Source organism: Paralichthys olivaceus, chromosome 4 (genome assembly GCF_024713975.1).
Source record: "Paralichthys olivaceus isolate ysfri-2021 chromosome 4, ASM2471397v2, whole genome shotgun sequence".
Classification (NCBI taxonomy): domain Eukaryota; kingdom Metazoa; phylum Chordata; class Actinopteri; order Pleuronectiformes; family Paralichthyidae; genus Paralichthys; species Paralichthys olivaceus.
Genome location: NC_091096.1, coordinates 24495686 through 24513755, shown reverse-complemented (window position 1 = coordinate 24513755; position 18070 = coordinate 24495686). Strand labels below are relative to the sequence as shown.

At 41.8% G+C, this 18070-nt stretch overlaps 1 protein-coding gene across 1 annotated transcript in view; it reads right to left on the bottom strand.

Moving 5' to 3' along the window:
* Window positions 1–17799, bottom strand: part of nsmfb (NMDA receptor synaptonuclear signaling and neuronal migration factor b) — a 48113-nt gene extending 30314 nt beyond the window's left edge. Inside the window, exons 1-5 of the mRNA XM_069524319.1 lie at window positions 17446–17799; window positions 3537–3598; window positions 2112–2882; window positions 1778–1850; window positions 192–197 (exon numbers count right to left, since the gene is read on the bottom strand). Of these exons, the coding sequence (XP_069380420.1) occupies window positions 192–197; window positions 1778–1850; window positions 2112–2882; window positions 3537–3598; window positions 17446–17516 (983 nt within the window). The 5' untranslated portion in view covers window positions 17517–17799. The remainder of the gene's footprint in view (window positions 1–191; window positions 198–1777; window positions 1851–2111; window positions 2883–3536; window positions 3599–17445) is intronic.
* Between the last annotated feature and the right edge of the window lie 271 nt (window positions 17800–18070).

The following is an 18070-nucleotide window of genomic DNA, read 5'->3' as shown; positions in this document are numbered from 1 at the left end:
CTGCACTTTTGAATGTATAGCTTCAAACACCCAGTCCAGAGGACACACTTTCAGGGGGGTGAAGGACACAAAGGACTGAATTGCGCAAAGCCACATGAAGGAAAGGGTTCAAGACATGTTACCTAACTGACGGAGTAAGAAAAGAAGAGCAACGAGGAAGAACAGTGGGGGCGGTTCAAAGAGTTACTCACGATATTCTTCAGCCATGGTTTGGAAAGCCGCCACATGGAGAGGAGAGAAAGAAGAGAAGAACAAACGAAATATAAGTTAGCAGCAGGGCCAGCCAGATACTCCACAAACATATTTCACACACTGCCTTATGTTCCAGTTTTCAGTTTCAGGTGAGGACACTACGAGCAAAAACCATCACCTTGAGATGTCCTGTGACTATACTCAAAATATCCGGTCTTATCAGGACATGCACATCGGTGTGGTTGGTGAAAAGAAGACAGGGATATAACACAGATGAAGATACAAACGTGCCTTCAAATCGAATCAAAATGTCTCATTAGAGTCAGCTCATATCAAGCACTGCTCATTGACTAATAATTTGATCAGTTCTAAAGTAAGCATGTAATCAGTCAAACTGCAGCAAATCATATTAGAGGTGCAAGACAGTGGTTGGTCAGTAATTTGAATCAAAGGGCCGTGTCAGGACCATACATCAGTCTGACCCTATTAGAGACATGGAGGGACAGAAACAGATGGAAACAGAAAAATGGAGAAGAGATGCTGAGGTATAGAGAGAGAGAGAGAGAGAGAGAGAAGAGGGAGCGTGGGAGAGATGATTGGAAAAATTGTAGTGGGTGAGCTTTGACTGTCTGAGGGTCATAATTAAAACATCTGGGTGGTAGATAATAATTAGTTACACAGACTGGAAGGCACGTGTGAGGGTGCTGGTGAAGCATGTGAACTGTTTAGGTCAGCACACAGTTAAACTTTTTAATGTGAAAAACCCACAGTAAAGCCCTGGTCACAGGCATTTTAACCAATGAACCATAATTCAATGAATTTACTGATCAAATTTTTTATTTGTATGTGATGGGCAAATGTGTATGCTTATTATGTGTGTATAGTATGATGTAAATTGTTACCGATTTTTAATTGAAAACGTATAATTATAGGTAAAATAAAGACAAAGTTCAATTGACTAAACAAAAGCCGGATTACATTTTTTAAATTGACAGTGTGCCTATATTCTGAAAACTGATATTGTGACAGTTTTCATCATCAGGGGCATCCCCCCACAACATGAAGCAATTTTTAAACAGACCTAAATATAATCCCCATGAAAATGTATTTTCCAATAAGTTAGAATCAGGATCAGGATTCCATTTCAAATGCAAAAGTTGAGTTTGAATTGAGTTTTACGTTCCTTTCAGAATGAAAATGAGAAGTTCATTCCACATCTATTGTTTTCATCATTGCAGTGTAGTGCAGGAATACTCACGACTGTGATTTTTCATAAAGAGGTTTTGTTTTTTATTATACTAAATATGCATTTTAAGTTAATCCATTTCATGTGGTTTCTTGTACAATATATATAAATGCATGTAAAACTAGATTTCAATTTGGTGAAAATCTGTTCAACCAAATTGACTGACGTCAGGGAGCAACCTAAAAGGAGAAATAGAGCGGGATTATGTCCAACACTATCTATAACAAGTTGCACTGGCTTCTTCTATCAGTCATTTGAGTAACAAGGCTGAACAAGGTGATGGTTTCAGATACAGTAATGCGCAGAGTGGGAGTGAGGGTGGATTTCCATGATACTCACGCCTGCATGGTGGTGGTGGCTGTCTGAAAGCTGAACATATTCTCTTTAGGGAACCAGCTATTAGGAGTGTCCTCTGTAAACACAAAACAAAAGGAGGGTGTGGTAATGAGCAGAGCATTCAAACACAGGCCTTACAATTAGCAGAGGAGGCTGGGGAATGCAGGTTGGCAAGATAGTGTTGAAAGGAGAAACCTCCTCCTTGTTTTGCTGTTCTGTTAGCTCTAGGGTATAGACATTTCTCGAGGTGATGAACCACAAAGCTGTTCACATGACAGATGTAGACTATATCAACAGTTCCCTTCCCCACCCCTGTTCCCCATCCCTCTTTCTTTACCCCTGTCATCACTTGGTGGTCTTTCCTCGCTGTACATCCTCTCCAGTTTCTTGCGGTGCTTCTCTCCATCCCTTGGTGAAGTATCCAGGTCAAGGGAGCGCTGACTTTGACATGGAGCCCGAATGCAGGCCACGCAGTCTGGGGTGTAGTCGTCCCGTGACCCCCCTCGTCTCATCCCCCAGTCTCGGATGTTGTTGGAGTTCCCCGAGCTCTGCAGTGGCTGAGATGATGACGGCGGACCTCCGTGATGCTGGTTGGCATGGTGATGGTTGCTGCGGTGGTGGCTACTGCGATGATGGCTACCGCGGGCAGCTGAGGAGGAGGGTTGGATGGTGCAGGATGAGTTGTGGTTGGCAGTGGTAGGAGTCTGGGATAGAGGCTGCTCCCTGGAGCTCTTCAGCACCTCCAGCTCCAGACTCTCCTCACTGCCACGGCCGCCTAGGGTCATCCCTCCTTCCCTAGTGATCGTGTAAACTCTGGCTGGCTTGACCGTCACACTCCCCTCTGCGCCTCTGGCCACCGGTGGGTCCTCTGCAGAGAGGCTGCGCTCAACAGAGAGTCGACGTTTGGAGGGTCCCAAAGGTGCTGGGGCCTGGAGGCTGTTGGCTAGAGGCTGAGAGTTGGGAGGAGCACTGGGATTTGATTGGCTGGATTGGCTTGGTTTTGCTACAGGCAAACAGCGGCTCTGGTGTGGCAGATTGTTGTTATGCAAGCGGCTAACGTCTGGAGAGTCACAGTCCTGGCCAGGGAAGGTGTCAGATAATAGATGATCTGGATGTAGAAGGAATAATAAGAAAGCAAAAAGGCGAAAGATACATTTGTTGTCTGTAATGTATACAGCTTTAGGAAATGTGTATCACATAAATGCCTCAAATGTCAAAAGAAAATGAAACAGAGAGATTATTTGGGTTCTCAGGAAGATGAGAAGGAAAAAGCAGAGGGGTGGATGAGTGATAGAACAGAGCAACAGGAGGAATGATGAAAGATTTGAAATGGAAAAGCAGGAACAGAACATTAAGGGCTTCAACAGAGACAAAGGCCCTGTCATCATGTAGGGTCTTGGAGGATGGATGCTGCCTCTCACGAAGAGAAAGCGGCTGCAGTGCTGCAGGCTTGTAAATAAGTGTTTGCTCATGGGAATGTTCTTTTTTGTGCTGTCTGTGCTTTGGATAAACAAGTAAAGGACATACTTGTGAGAGTGATATTGACAAAAACTGAGTAGAAAGATAACTTTTTCCTGGGATTCAGTGAAATTGAAGATTTCATATTTTGGATAGGGTTCTGTTTTCAAAGGAGTAAAGCCAGTATTAAACTGAAGTCATAGGAATGTTGTTGTACTGGCTGATGTAAGTCTACACCATACAGTGCCTGGGTTATTTGCTAGATTAAGACTTTATTTCCATTGTGTGTGTTTGTGTCACCTACCTGCTCCGTTGCGGTTCTCTGTGTTAGTATTGGACAGGTATTCTCCGAATGCTCTGGCTGCTCTGTTGAGACACAAAAAGAGAAGCAGTTCAGCCTCAACCGCTATTGTGAAACACAGAAGTGACTCACACAGAGTCATGGTTTAAAGAATCTCTGAGCAAGATGTCTGAGCTTTTTATCTGTGAGGCCTCGTCATGACTGACTGTCTGTATGTGCTACCAGCCAAATAGATGGACACCAGTCTGTAAGAAGCTATTTTACTGTTAGCATCCTGAATCTATACTTTATAACAGCCGACTCTCTCCAGGGCAGCATGGTGTTCTTATACAGTGACTGAAGGACTGAGAAACAGCTTGGGAGCTACAGCTTGCCTCCCCCTGCGCAGCTGATAGCCCCCATAGGGGACTGTGACATTGCATGTGCCAGCCATAAACCCAGGAAATAAATGCAGACACATAATCAGGAATGCAATGAAATCTTGCTTGGTGTGAAGAGCACCTAAGTGACAGACTGTGTCTAGGTTCTGACACATAATGTCCTCTCTTACATGTAATTCTCCTCAGATTTCTCTCTCATCATTGCTGACATCACGCTTTAGCTGAACATCAGAAACGAAAATGATCATTTTTTGTATGAACAACACAGATTGTTTTGTACGTTCATTTATTTTCAGCATTGGTGGAAAGTGGAAACAGGACGCAACTATTAAAAAAAGCCGCATCTGCAATTGTAAGTGTTGTGTTGCATTAAAAAATGCTCCACGTCGCACCTCTGAGAGGGAGCAGCTTTGAATGACTGCCATTAGCTCATGCACAGTAGTCCAAGCCCTTGAAGCATCTAGACCTTAACGCCTCACTCCAATTAAAGACCAAACACTTCTCAGCACATAATGGGATCAATCAGTGTCATTGTAAGCTTTACACTGCATGTTGCATGTGGGATATCTGGACTTTTACACAGGTTTTTAACGGAGTCAACTCATACATTATTGTGAACATTTGAACCTTTCAATGAATGTGTATTCAGAACAACAACTGATGTTTTGACACATGACATTGACATTTCGTGGAATTAGCTTATTACCATGGGAGTTGAATTTCTGATTCCATCTGACAGTGACTGATTGGACTGATACTCAAACTGGCATTTTCATTGGTGCAATATTAGTGTAGGCAGGAAGTTTTGTTACATTCTTTCAACTCCAAACACATCTGCCACCTTAGCAACATCCTCACTAAATTTTAAGACCCCTTAGGAGACTTTTACAGCATAGAATTTAATGTGATATAATGTAGTGACATCTAGTATAATTTGTTTCAGTAAATGTATGTACTTACCATTTAATCTGGAATTAGGTCAGGTCTGCTGCCAGTTTACCAAATGTCATTTCTGTATCTCAAGCAGATTTCAATCCATGTATGTGCAATACTACTATTTTCTATTTCATCTATATTTTTCCTGTATTTGTACTGCATCTTTACTTAATTTATTACTTTGCAGAGTTTGTTTTTCACTCTTCCCTTTTGTAGGTTATAATTTAGTGGTACTGGTAAACTATTATCTTATCTTATCTCTGCTTAGTTTATCTTGTGCTGGTGCTTTTAGATTTTTACAATGGACATACTTTGTCACCACAGTGCTTCTCCGGTCTGAGCGGCAGCTGGTTGGCCTAGTTTTCTAGGCTTTCTTTCCAACACTTTGAGTGAAATACAAATGTAACGGCACATTGGGTCCTTCCATAAGCTGAATACTGTAAAAAGACATCTCAAATGCTAACAGTACATTAGGTGTGAAATAGTTTGTTACATAGTCAGATACACATTTCTCCACATGAAACACCCACATTTTTACAATAAACATCATAATAGATAGAGGCCAGACACACACACACACACAAACACACACACAAACACACACACACACACCTAGAAACAGTAAAGCCTACAATCACTTTCATCCCACTCACTACAACTTGGCAGTCCTGCCATCTGCACACACAGACAGACTCCCACATCCTCAGAGCACGCATGCTGAACAGCATGCAGAAATAAACACAACACACACAATATGCTCTCAACATGCACGCAGGGCTAAATCTCAGGGGGTCTGCAGTGGAATGCAATTGCTGTGTTTTTGCTGTAGCCTATATGCCTTCCTGCAATGGCACTCTAATTAAATATGAGACGGCACGTGCAGCAGCTCTCCCCACGATAAACTCCCCTCCCAGCTTGGATGACAGGAGAGGCGGAGGAGGGAGGGCACAAGAAAGAAAATGCAATCATCTCTGATAAATCTGCTTGACTCTGTGAACCCCTACCAATAAAAATTCCATAGACTATGCTGAGAGGTGGGGGGATGTCGAAACGTGTCTCAGTTCACAGAGGACAAATCGTCGCAGTGTCCCAAGCAGATGGAGTGGACTTGTGTAGGCCCACCTTAAGGAATAAATCTTGTGTCACAGGATTTCCCATGCTCTAAAATGCAGTAATTGTCTACCACAAAAAAAATTACATTAACGGCAATATATTAATATTATATATTTCAAATTTATGGGGAATCTACATAAGTCTCAGTTTAGCAAAAGCACTAGACCATTAGATTAAGTTAGACGTGTGGAGACACAGGCTCTAAGATTTCTAAGCCTCCTCATACAAAAACATGACTTAATTATTTACCATCTGATCCCACTTATTTTGACAGAATACTTCCAACATTTGTACCCAGTGGAATTAGGTTGACTACATAATTTGACTGAAAACTGACACAGCATAACTGGAACTAATAAACACTGATGATGTCTCCCCTTTGTGTTTCAGCATGTCATGCCAGTGTGTAATAGCAGAGCCTGTATCCTACTGCAGCTCCTGCCAACCAGTCTCAGTCCCATCCAGAACCTTATGTAGTAAAGACTATGATGGAATTTAATAAAAGCTATTAATGTGACTTGTAATTACTATGAACGCTAAAGTAATGGTGAATAAATTCTAATAAATTCATTCTGGAGTCCAAAGGAAAGTGCCAGTTTTTAAGAGATTCTGTCACCAGTGATGAGGTTTAAAACAGGGATTAACTGGCTTTGGTCAGCTTAGTTTCTATTTCTAGATTGTTTTTTTTTTACCCACAAATACTCAGAAACACAGACCACACAACTCTTCAATGTTTGTGGGTTTTAACACAATCACAGCTGAACCCTGCTGACCACCATCCAGCCGTACGTCATCCTGCTGCTGCTGTGCCAGCATATCTGCTCAGTGCTTCTGAAGTATGTTTTTTTCTCTGCTGCATGTTGTCAGCATGTGACATGAGCAGGGAGAAGAAAACACACTATGACAAGAGGGAGATGTGTTTATAGGACTAAAATAGAAGGGTGGAGTGGGAAGTGGGATGAAGGAGGGAGGAATAATAAGCAAAGCAAAGACTAATACAATAAGAAGTGGAGGGAGGACAGAGAGGAGACAGATGATCCAGGAACTAGAGGTTTTTATGCTATATGGGTTGGTCATGTGCCACGCTTCTCCTCCTTCCTTCACTGTGTGAAGGAGTGGGATGGCTCTATATATGAGGCACATATGAGCGGTGGAGTGTATAGATGCCTGGGGAAACATTCACATCTAATGGCTCAGTGGTGAAAGTTACCGAGCTGGAAGAGCAAACAGAAGAGCCTCAGTAAGACAGCAGACACAGAATAAAAGTGTTCTGTGCTAGTTTGAGTGCTTGTGCTTTCTTAATGTTTTCTGGAGTGTGTGTCTGTGAGTAAAACATTTTGTGCATACAGTACAAGTTATTATTTCAACAGATGCCTCAGGTGTCATTTGGTCTATGTGTGTACTTTGAAATATCGGAAAAGCAGTGAATAGGTGAATGTGTGGCAAATTTTTCGAATTCATACAGCACAGAGATGCAATCTATGTAATAATTCCAGGTTTGTCTGTCAATATGTGGAACGCACGAATCAAGAACCATTCATCGTATCTGTTTCAGAGCTGTATTCCTGAGGGCCCAAGAAAGTGCAAAGTCAAATTAGGTGCAATTCGGACCTGTTAAACAGACAACCAGCGCTCTGCAGCAGCAGCACTCATCAATTTAAGTGACATTGTCGATCAGGACATCAGAGCGTTCACGAGAATGGGCTCATTCACAACATCGACAATTAATTCTTCAGTCGGTGGGTTCTGTGAACTGATTGCAGCTTCCAGCATTTATTTGCTGTGGCTCAATGACTGCAGGTCTGTTTTACAGTTTCAGAAAGGAAGCTGCAACCAGCATCACCACAGTCCAAGCAAACAGCCCATTCCAAACAAGCAGGTTTAGAACGGGAACTATGTAGTGGTTAGACAGGTAGAAAGGTCCCGGGTTTAAACATAACAGCTTGCTAGGGCCTGTCTGTGGGGGAAGTCTAAAAATATGCAGGTTAATTGAAGACTCTGAATTGACCTGCATAGGTGTGTGAATGTGAGCATGGATTGTTGTTTGTCTCTGTACCCAACCTCTCACCCACCGGCTGTAGTTAGCTCTAGCTCCCTCATGACAGGACCAGCAGTATAGATGATGGATGGGTGGATAGATGGACTTTGTGCAGGGGGCATGGTCAAGCTAACATGGTGATAATCTGCTCTTCATGAGTCATAAGTTCAAGTCCTTCTGTAAAATATTATGTTTGTGCATTATACAGTCTATGACAGGATGTCCCTGTGATTCAGTAGTGGTGCTGACTCTCTTGTGACCTCTTTAAGGTTCTTCAACCAATCAGGCCACTGCTCAGAGCTCCACTCCCACACCGACATCGCTCAGCTCCTTTCCCTGTACCCTCTCCAGTGTGCTCTTGTGCTCCTGCTTCCCTCCTATGTTCACCTTCTTCTCTTCCTCAGTACTCTTACTCTCTGACAATTTCTAATCTTTCAACATTTCCTTATCTTCTCCCCTAACTTTATCTGACTCACCATTCTCTTCTTCATCGATTTGAAGTCTTTAAAAACAAGAAAATGACTGGTTGACACTTCAAGCATCTAGTCTGACACTTATCCTCTTTTCCTACTCTCTGTCTGTTTCCTGCTGCTGTTGCGTCGTCAGGGATCCTGACATTAAAAAGAAGTGGATTTGGCTTAATGCCCGAGCTCCACAACAACAATGCTTCTTGCTAAACACATTGCAAACTTAAGATGAGTAAACGATTGGCAGAAGCTGTTTAGGCAGCAGGAATGTTCATTTGCTTATCTGATGGAAGCAAAACAAGTGTAAAATGAGAAACTGCTTAATAACCACCCCATCATATCCACTCTTCTTTTTTATTTTGACCTGTTTTAGTCCTGAAAACGTTCTGCCTTATGCAATCTTTATCAGGCTGAAACAGAAATAAGATCAGCATGACTCGATAATTCAGAGGTAGATTGCCAGCTCTTTCTGTGATTAACCCAGCAGGACCAGGGGAACTAAAAAAACAACAAATTGTGCATAACCCTAATGGTGAAGAGCACAAGGATTTTACCACTGTACTAGTTTATGACAACTGACAGTCATTAACCTTTTATAGTGACTCTGAAGAAAACTGTCTGGCTCTTTAGCTGCTAAATGTTCCTCTATGTTCACTCTCTAAAAGAACAGCTGTAGTAAACTGGGTTTATCAAAACATTCACCTGCTGCTGCAGCTGCTGCAGCTGGAAGTGTCACCATAGGTAGCTCCTTACACATTACCTGAAGTCATGTGACCCCTTGTTGATATACATTTTTTGATTAGTGCAACTTAATATCAAAAAGCAATGACAAAGATATGTGCATAATTCTGTTGGCTTTGCAGAGTAGGGTATCCATCAGGGTACTAGTGGTGTATATAGTGGCTGTACGTAATGCTGCTATCAAGGTCATAGAGCGCTGCACAATGCATGTTCATTTGCAATTCATAAACATGGGGAGCATATCCCTTTGGTTTTAATGTTTTAATATTGAGCATATATCACTTATTACCACAGTTGTATTAAACTGTGCACTGCTGCTTGACTTAGCTAAATGTAATGTACAGAGATTCAAGAAAAACCATTTCAAGGATCAGGAGACTCCATCCATCACACTGCTGCTTTTAAACGCACCACTGAAATGTGCAAAGCAATCTATATTTGACTTGATGCTTTCTTTGAGTTTCCATCCATTTGTAGTATTGAGTATTGCTCAGTTTTCACTTTTCTATCCACTACTATTATGGAGAAGTTGCGGGTTAGTATACAGACTTGTTTCATTGAAACAGTTTGTGATGCTAATTATTTAGGCATTATCCTACTGCAGAGGAAAAGAGCACAACCAGACCTCGAGTGATGGAAAACCATGAATGTATATATGCAATGGAAAGCCTAGTGACGGAGGGCAGACAATTTCCACTTTTGTATTATTTCATTGCAGCCTTCTCACTGGTCCACATATGATGTTTTTGTCTGCCGCCATTTTCATCTGTGCATGAAAACAAGTGGACAGGAACACACACCAGAAATCACTAGATCTGCTTTCATCCAGCTATCTTATGGGCATTTTACATTTAAAGTGGGATAAAAAAAAATCACTTAAAGGTTTCTCAATGAACCAACCCCCTTATTTGCATAAGTCATGGATGAAATTGATGGAAACCCAACTAATGATGGACTTATTAAATAATAAAGAGAAAATATTATTGCAAATATTTCATCTAAGCAGCATATTATGGCAACTGATACAGCAGACATTTAAAAAAAAAAAGTAAGAAGTGAGGCAGTGTCATCATAAAGTCTGTGGCTTTATGTTTTACAGGCTGTAATGTGAGTGCAGCCTCTGCACCTAACCCTGGCTGATGGAGGAGGTTTGTTAAAGTTTTGACCCTGCTGTGCCCTCCATGTTCCATCCGCTCGCTGGGAGGTGATCAGCGATCCAGACCATAATTAGTCAGATCAATGAGGGAGCTACCAGCCATATAACTGCTCACCTACCTGCCACTGTCGTCAACAGGGAATTGTTATAGGTGAGATAGTTATTTGACATTAAAGACAACAAAGATAAGAGTGGAGAAGAGAGGGAATGAGGAGAGACGAGTACAGTAGGAGAAAAGGAGAGGACATGGAAAGGATAATAGAAAAGGGGGAGTGTAAGAGTGAAATAAATGGAAATAATCTATAATTACAGATTCATTACACAACATTTATGAACAGTGTTAAAAATGTCCAGCTGAAGGATGCAGAATGTTACATCTCACTTATCTTCAAGCTTTAGATCTTTTGTTGCAAAATGGAAGGACAGCACTCCTCCATAATCAGTCTGACAACCTCAGCAGACAGAATGGGGAGTTATGGAGTCTCACTTCCTTTAGTATTATACATGTTGCCCATCCATAAAGTGTACCAATGATTGTAATGCAATGGCTGTTCAGTTTTAATGTGTTTAAGTTTGACAACTTTGTCTGATAAGAAGTCTTCAGTTGATCCAAAATGCAGCAGCACAAGTGCTGGCAGGAACTAGGATTATCATATTACTCTTGTCTTAGCTTCTCTACATTGGCTCCCTGTAAAATTCAGAATAGAATTCGAGATCCTGCTCCTCACATTTAACGCCCTTAACAATCAAGCCCCTTCATATATCAAAGAGCTCATGAAACCATACTATCCAAATAGATCACTTCGTTCCCTAAAGGCTCTCTTGTGGTTCCAAGAGTCAGTAAGAGTAGAACAGGAGGTAGAGCATTCAGCTACCAGGCTCCTCTCCTGTGGAACCAGCTCCCACTCTGGGTTCAGGAGGCAGACACCATCTCTGCATTTAAAGTTAAACTTAAAACATTCCTCTTTGATAAATCCTATAGTTAGTTCTGGATCAGGTGAGTCCTGAACCATCACTTAGTTATGCTGCTATAGGTTTAGACTGCTAGGGGAACTCCCATCATTCACTGAGCCCTTCTCCCCTTCTCTCTGTCTCTCTGCCCCCCCACATTTATTTAATTATTTCACTACATGTCACCTACATGTGTTTTCTCCCTCCCATAGTCTCGCTCTCTCCATCTCTGTCTCGCTCACTGTGCAGGTATCTCTGACTCCAGAGCTGCAGGATTCAAACAACAACAACTATTATTATCATACGATTAAAATATCAAATTTACAGCAGTTTTTGTCAATTATTTATGAATTTTGTTCTGGATTGTTGTTGATTGTCTTGATTTGCAGACTTCTTGTTAAAGTATATTGTAAAACGTGCCAGTATAACTGTATGCATGATGCAGTAATAAAAGTTTGATGCACTCATTCATAATTGATTGGTCAAAAGCAAAAGGAAGGACAAGACAAAGCAGTGGAACAGATTACGTGACCTGCTGTAGATTTCTACAGCACTAGTTAGCACTGTGTCTACTGTTATCTCTCTGTCCTGCACTGCCTGTCTCACTGTACACTATAGGACGGTTGGCTAATAAAAGGCTGATGACTTCATTAAGAGACACTTGCTCCGTTACACTCCACTAGCTGACAACAAAGGCCATGAGTCATGTAATTACCGATATCTCTCAAGAGAATGCAAGAAGGTTCATCAATAGGCGCTCGAGTGGAAAAAAACCCACATTAAGTATCTCATCACAGGAGACAAGGAGGAGGCAGGGTACTTGCTCATGCAGAAGCAGCTTCAGGGTGAGATGAGAGAGAACCTTATAATGGTTTGCTCACATATTGGTTATTGGATATTGACTTGAGCATTATTATTTACGGTTTTCTATTTTATTAGATTACTCAATTCCAGATACAGTATGCTAAACTACTTATGACAATACAGCAATTACAGGTCAGGATCTATTAGGACAAGGCACAGTGTGGGCGGGGCTTCATTGATATAACAGTTCCTTCTGGTCATCAGTGAAGGTCAGCAGAGGTCATTCTTCATAACCGTTGACCACATAGACTGCGAGTAACATCAATCTATGGTATCTTGGGGGTTTTCCCTGTAAAAACAATGACATGACATTCGACCGTTCGATTGCTCCCTTTGATGACATCTCAGTTCTTTTACAGCCATAGCTACATCACTGCTCTTTTGTTCACTGAATTGTTTTATGAAAAGTTTAGATAATCCATGTTTGGGTCACCCCCAGACCCCCACAGGAGGGACCTCACCATCTGCTCGGCCCTTTCTCGGACCTTCATAATGGGGCTGGTTTGTAAGGATTCACTGGGATCAGACTTGTAGTTTACACTCCCCTGGCCACAGAAGTGCCCATGGCCAGAATCTGTGCACTCTAATGGCCAGGGGCAAGGAAAGCACTGCCCAACTACTCCACTTGTGCTAAATGCAGTTGAAGTACTTTCCTTGGAAATAACTGGCCCAGATGGTGATGGAGACACTTCACTGTACTATATACACTGCTCTAACCAGTACTTCAGAGACTCACTGCGCTGTAAACACACCCACTGTAAATAGAGTTAAAAATATTTGTCATCATGCTCTAGGGCTGTTTGGCTGTTGCACAAAGGAATAGGGAGGAACAAAGAGGATTATGTCCGAATTTGTAAGGGCAACATCAAAGCATCTTATTAAGCAATGGATGCATTTGGGCTCAAAATGACCATAGTGGGATAATTGATAATTGAGATAAATGAGATCCTAACCCCTTTGAAAATACATGGACTGCTCTGAAAGGCCAAGTTCATGCAAGATCACGCCCCTTAAGGTGTGTGTTCAGACCAACCTCAACACTGAGTTACATTAGATTCAAGATGTTTATTGTTATATAAACAGCAGATAAAAAATCAATGTAAAAGCATGAATAGTTAAGCAAATTTGCTTTGAAATCTTCCTCATATTACTGAGAATTATAAATCGAGGACAAACTTATTGTGGCCCCCTGTGGGCACCAGGGTTTGGACAATCAACCTTCTGCACTTTGTACAGACAGAAAATGTAGAGGGCTTAAAGACAAATCGGCAAAAAAGGAGGACTACCAGCTATGAACACTATCTGTTATTTGATTCCAGTTGTTGATTGTACTTATATATGACTCAAATTAGACGAGCACTGGCTGCCTTCTTTAGTTAGTTTGTCAATTGACCAGTTATACGATGAATGCTCCCTCCCATCCTTACTTTGCTGTGTTGATATGCCATGTAAAAACTTTATAATAAAGGATAATTAAAGGATTATAATATGTATCAGCACTGTGGGTTCAAACATCCTGTGTCATATTTAGCCGTCAAAGCCTCACGTATAATTTTCCACCAGTGATTCTGACAGGTTTGTTTCAGAGGGGGGACCCAGATGTTTTAGAGCTAATAGCCTCAGTGGACCATGACTGCAGCTAATCTCGGCAGCGATGAGGACAGGGTCGCTGCTGGTCACACCGTCCTGTGGGAAAGAGGCCGTGAAATCACATTTTCACCAAAGTGGAAACTATTAAGACCTGAAAACTGTTATGCTGTGCAACTCATTTCAGAGGTGACTCAAACATTCTTGAGAAACCAAAAATTCTTTTGATGTGTTGTCGTATAGCGATCTCTCATAAATAGGACAGGGAGACAGTGTAAGCCACCATTAAGTGCTTCATGCACAGTGCATGAAATTACGAAAGTCTCTCAAAACATGACATTACACACACAATTGACTGAATGTTAGAGATTCTGTAAGTAGAGTAAGTTTTTCAAACTCTAAAATTGTTTCCTTTAATTCTAAGCACAATCGACAAGGTGTATTAAAAAAGAACCCGTGTTAAAACTGTTCCTTCATTAGCATCACAATGGACTAAGAATGCAAAAGGGGCTGCCTATTTCGAATCAGCTGAATTTCCAAAGGCAGATTTATTTTGACACAGTCCCATTTTTATGCACTGAGTCATTCAGCCCTGCCAATAAGATGCCCACATGCACCTCACAAAACTCATAAAGAATGGAAACTAGCTGGATGGCCTGGCTGTAGTAAAGAATCATCAGTTCCAGCTGCAAATTCCCATTCACAACGTAAGTCAGACAGAGAGCAATAAAGTGAGGACCCACAGTAAATGATCCAAAGACTACCCTGGCATGTGTGTGATTCAGTGTACCAGAGAACAGCAGAGGGAAGAAAACAGACAAACAAGCCATTGACCCAGCTTTCACAGGACAAAGCTCTCTGCTGTTTAGTAATAAACTGCATGTGACTTCGAATTCTCATCTGGAAAAGACAAGGTGAATATTTATAAATTATAATTTGTCCTATAAACTGTCTGTACTGTTTCAGTTTAATTTGTATTTCAACATTACGCTATGTGTCATATTCTTTGTGAAGACAGAGTTCTCTTGTACCCCAGTTTTATTTCTCACCCCTGATACTCACTCCCCCTCATTCATCCTATTCGTCATATTAATGTATGTATTTTCTACCTCATCGATGTCAATGTTGCAGCTTTTTTTCTAGTGCTGATTCAGCTTTGCTATTCTACTTTAAGTGACGTCATGTTCCAATTTCTCCTTTGTGACGCACAAAAAATAACCTACTAAATTGTTCATAGACAATCCTCTATCTATATAATTCTGTCACACATTAATTTACTGTAAATGTCAACCTAGTTTTTGCCCTTTAGAGTTTTCAAGGCATCAGGGTCTGAACCTCCTCACTCACCGTTCTGTCAGCAGAGTTAATGAGCCTTGTTTGCTTTTCTCTGAAGCTTTAGACAACACGTCTCCACTTCCTCCCACTATCCAGAAATGAAGCCAAAGCATACCGGATGGAGATGCTGCCATCTTACACATTTGGACGCAGAGACTGTGCAGGAGCCACAGTAGTGGCTCTCGAGCAAGCTTGACACAGTTTCATCTGTCGATCAAGATGTTTAACCCTGTTTAAATAGCATCAAATAACTAATACAAATCAAACATGCCCGGAAAAAACATCTTGTTTGTTCTGCATTAACATAAGTGAGTACAGGCAACGATGAGCCAGCACCTGGGCCCTCGGCCCCGGGGTCCATGAAGCCTGTCTGCCTCTACTGCCCCGTTGATTTTGTCACTTGTGGAACTTTGTGTAGTTTTGTTGGCTCTTACAACAACACCTGATAACATAACCAGTGTATCCCAAGTCAACCTGAACGTCTATGACCCATTGCTTAGATCTTTGCAGTGTTTTCAAGTAAAATGGTGAACATATTTACTCCCGCAGGGTCAGATGTATGAAGCACAGGGTCAAAAGCAGTGAACACACTTTCAGTATAATCCCTGAATGGCATTACTATCACACTTTCCCAAAAACAAAGACATGGGATTACATTTGTTTGGAAGAGGCAAAGCAGCTTCGCTCCGGCTCACTCGCTGTACAACAGATGAACTCAGATCTCCTGGATGCAGGATGGAGAAACATTACTAATCCCGACTCAGCTCAGACGGAGCAGCTGGGATTCAGGGGAAGCGCTTATTCTTCACCGAAAGCCATTTTACTCCTTGTCAACTAGAGTGTGGCTCGTGATCACTGATAAGAGCGGGAAGTACATACAGCCTTGGCTGCAGTCCATGTGCCACGTCTGGGATGCTGGCTGCGATGGGAGTGATTTATGGGGAGTTGAGGTGTGAAAAAAGCCAGCGAGGCGGAGAGAGAGGCGATAAACACGCAAACAGCACGAGGAAGACAGAGACAAATAGAGCTGGCAAATGTGTGCATAAGTCAGCATGGTACTGAGTGTGTAAGTGAGATGGAAAGGTCACGCGCTGTGTGTTTTAAGCATATGTGCCTTTATTACACTGCACAGTAGCTGAGATATCATGTATTTAAGGAGGAGGAGTGTGCACCAGGAGCAGAAGAGTGCTTCGTTTGTCTGCAACCTGGCCTCTGAGGGTCAGTTAGGTGGGCGAAAAAGAGGCTATCTCTTACCACGAAACATTAGTCATCCACGCAGCCTTAGTAACCGAGTAATACACTGATCTGACAGCCATGACACAAAGACCTTTCATGACATGACGCACACATTCGAAGTTAAATGCCGTTTTAATTAGTCATGAGTCCATGACAGCCTATCTGGAAGTCTGTGACCATCTCATTAAAGCAAAGGGAGCACACACTGTGTATTCTCCATGTGCTGTATATGTGACTATTGGGATACTGAATTGGTGTGGAGTATGAATGTGTATTTTCTTTCTCATTTTATCCATGTTTTCTATGTTTTGCTGTAAAGTACATTGAGTCTACCTCTGTTTGAAATGTGCTTGATATTCAATGATATGCAGCTTTCAGCTCTGCAATAAAAGGTCAAACAGGTAAACAAAATAAAAGTTTTTCCTTATGTTATAATTGTAAAGCAATGACTCAAAGAAATTACAGTGTTTGAAAAAACTTTGATGTCATAAAAGGTATATTTATTAAGGTCAAAGTCATATAATTCTGGTTTTGCCTTCATATACATTCAGTGTAAAAAATGCAAAATATTAGTGACTCTCAAATTTCATCAGAGATACTCATATAGGCCTACAAGACAGATGTTTTCCCTATGATGCGCATATACAATTAAAAAGGAGCAGCTAATAAAACGGATTTAGGTTCGAAACTGCTAGAAATGTTGTTACTGCAAAAAGAGAGCTTTTCTACATTCAGGTGAAACTCAAATATTCTATTCGTGTGTAGCAATGAGCAGACATTCACATCCAGACAAAGGACATTTAAATTGAAATGAAACAACAACAAAAAAGTAATGAAGAATTTGAGCAAATAAAGAACAAAGTGAAACTTTATGTTGTCATGTAACCTGCGCTTCGCTGGAAAACCAAACTCACAGAGGAGTCACGACCTCATGAGAATTCATTATTTTAATGTGGACCGTCAGTTCTCTTCAATATGTGCATGTCAATTTACACCCAGTAGTAATTTGTGTGGAATCCTCCATCAGAGTATGGGTATTAGTTATAAGGCAGCCGGCTCTTGTCCTCCTCCCCCCGGCTTCAGAGCCACAGATCCCGGGCACACTCACCTAACTTTTGCGGCCACGGAAGATATCGCATCACTCCTCAGATTCTTCCTTTTGGACACCGCAGTTCCCATGCTGAAGTGGACACGACCCCGGGGACAACACGCACACCATTCCACACACTGGTCGACGACGTGGAAACGAAGCAAACGAGAGAAAAATCACCAAATGGGCAATAATAAAAAATGATCAAGTCGCGTCTGTGTTTATTTCACGTTTCTCAGCATCATGTCTGCGGGTTAAAGAGAGAAGAGGCGGACGAGCTGAGCGGAGAGCGCAGCAGCTCCGCTGGAGGATGGAGGGAGAGTGGATGAGGCGCTGCGCTCTGCGCTCTGCGCGCCTCATCCAGCGGAGGCTTCCAGGAAGGAAACACCATAAAAGGAAGAGCATGACAGGTGCGGGGCGGGTAACAGCTGAAGATGGACCTGTTCCACTGCACACATTTCTACTAGTCACTATTAAAACCAGTGGAATTGTTTCCTAACTGTAGGTGTATGGTCTTATGTTCTGACCGTCTGGTGCGTTCTGATGATTACAGGGAGTTTTTCCTCTCCACAGTCACCAAAGTGCTGCTCACTGTGGGAACTGTTGGGTTTCTCTATATTAGTAAGATTTGAAGGTCTTGACC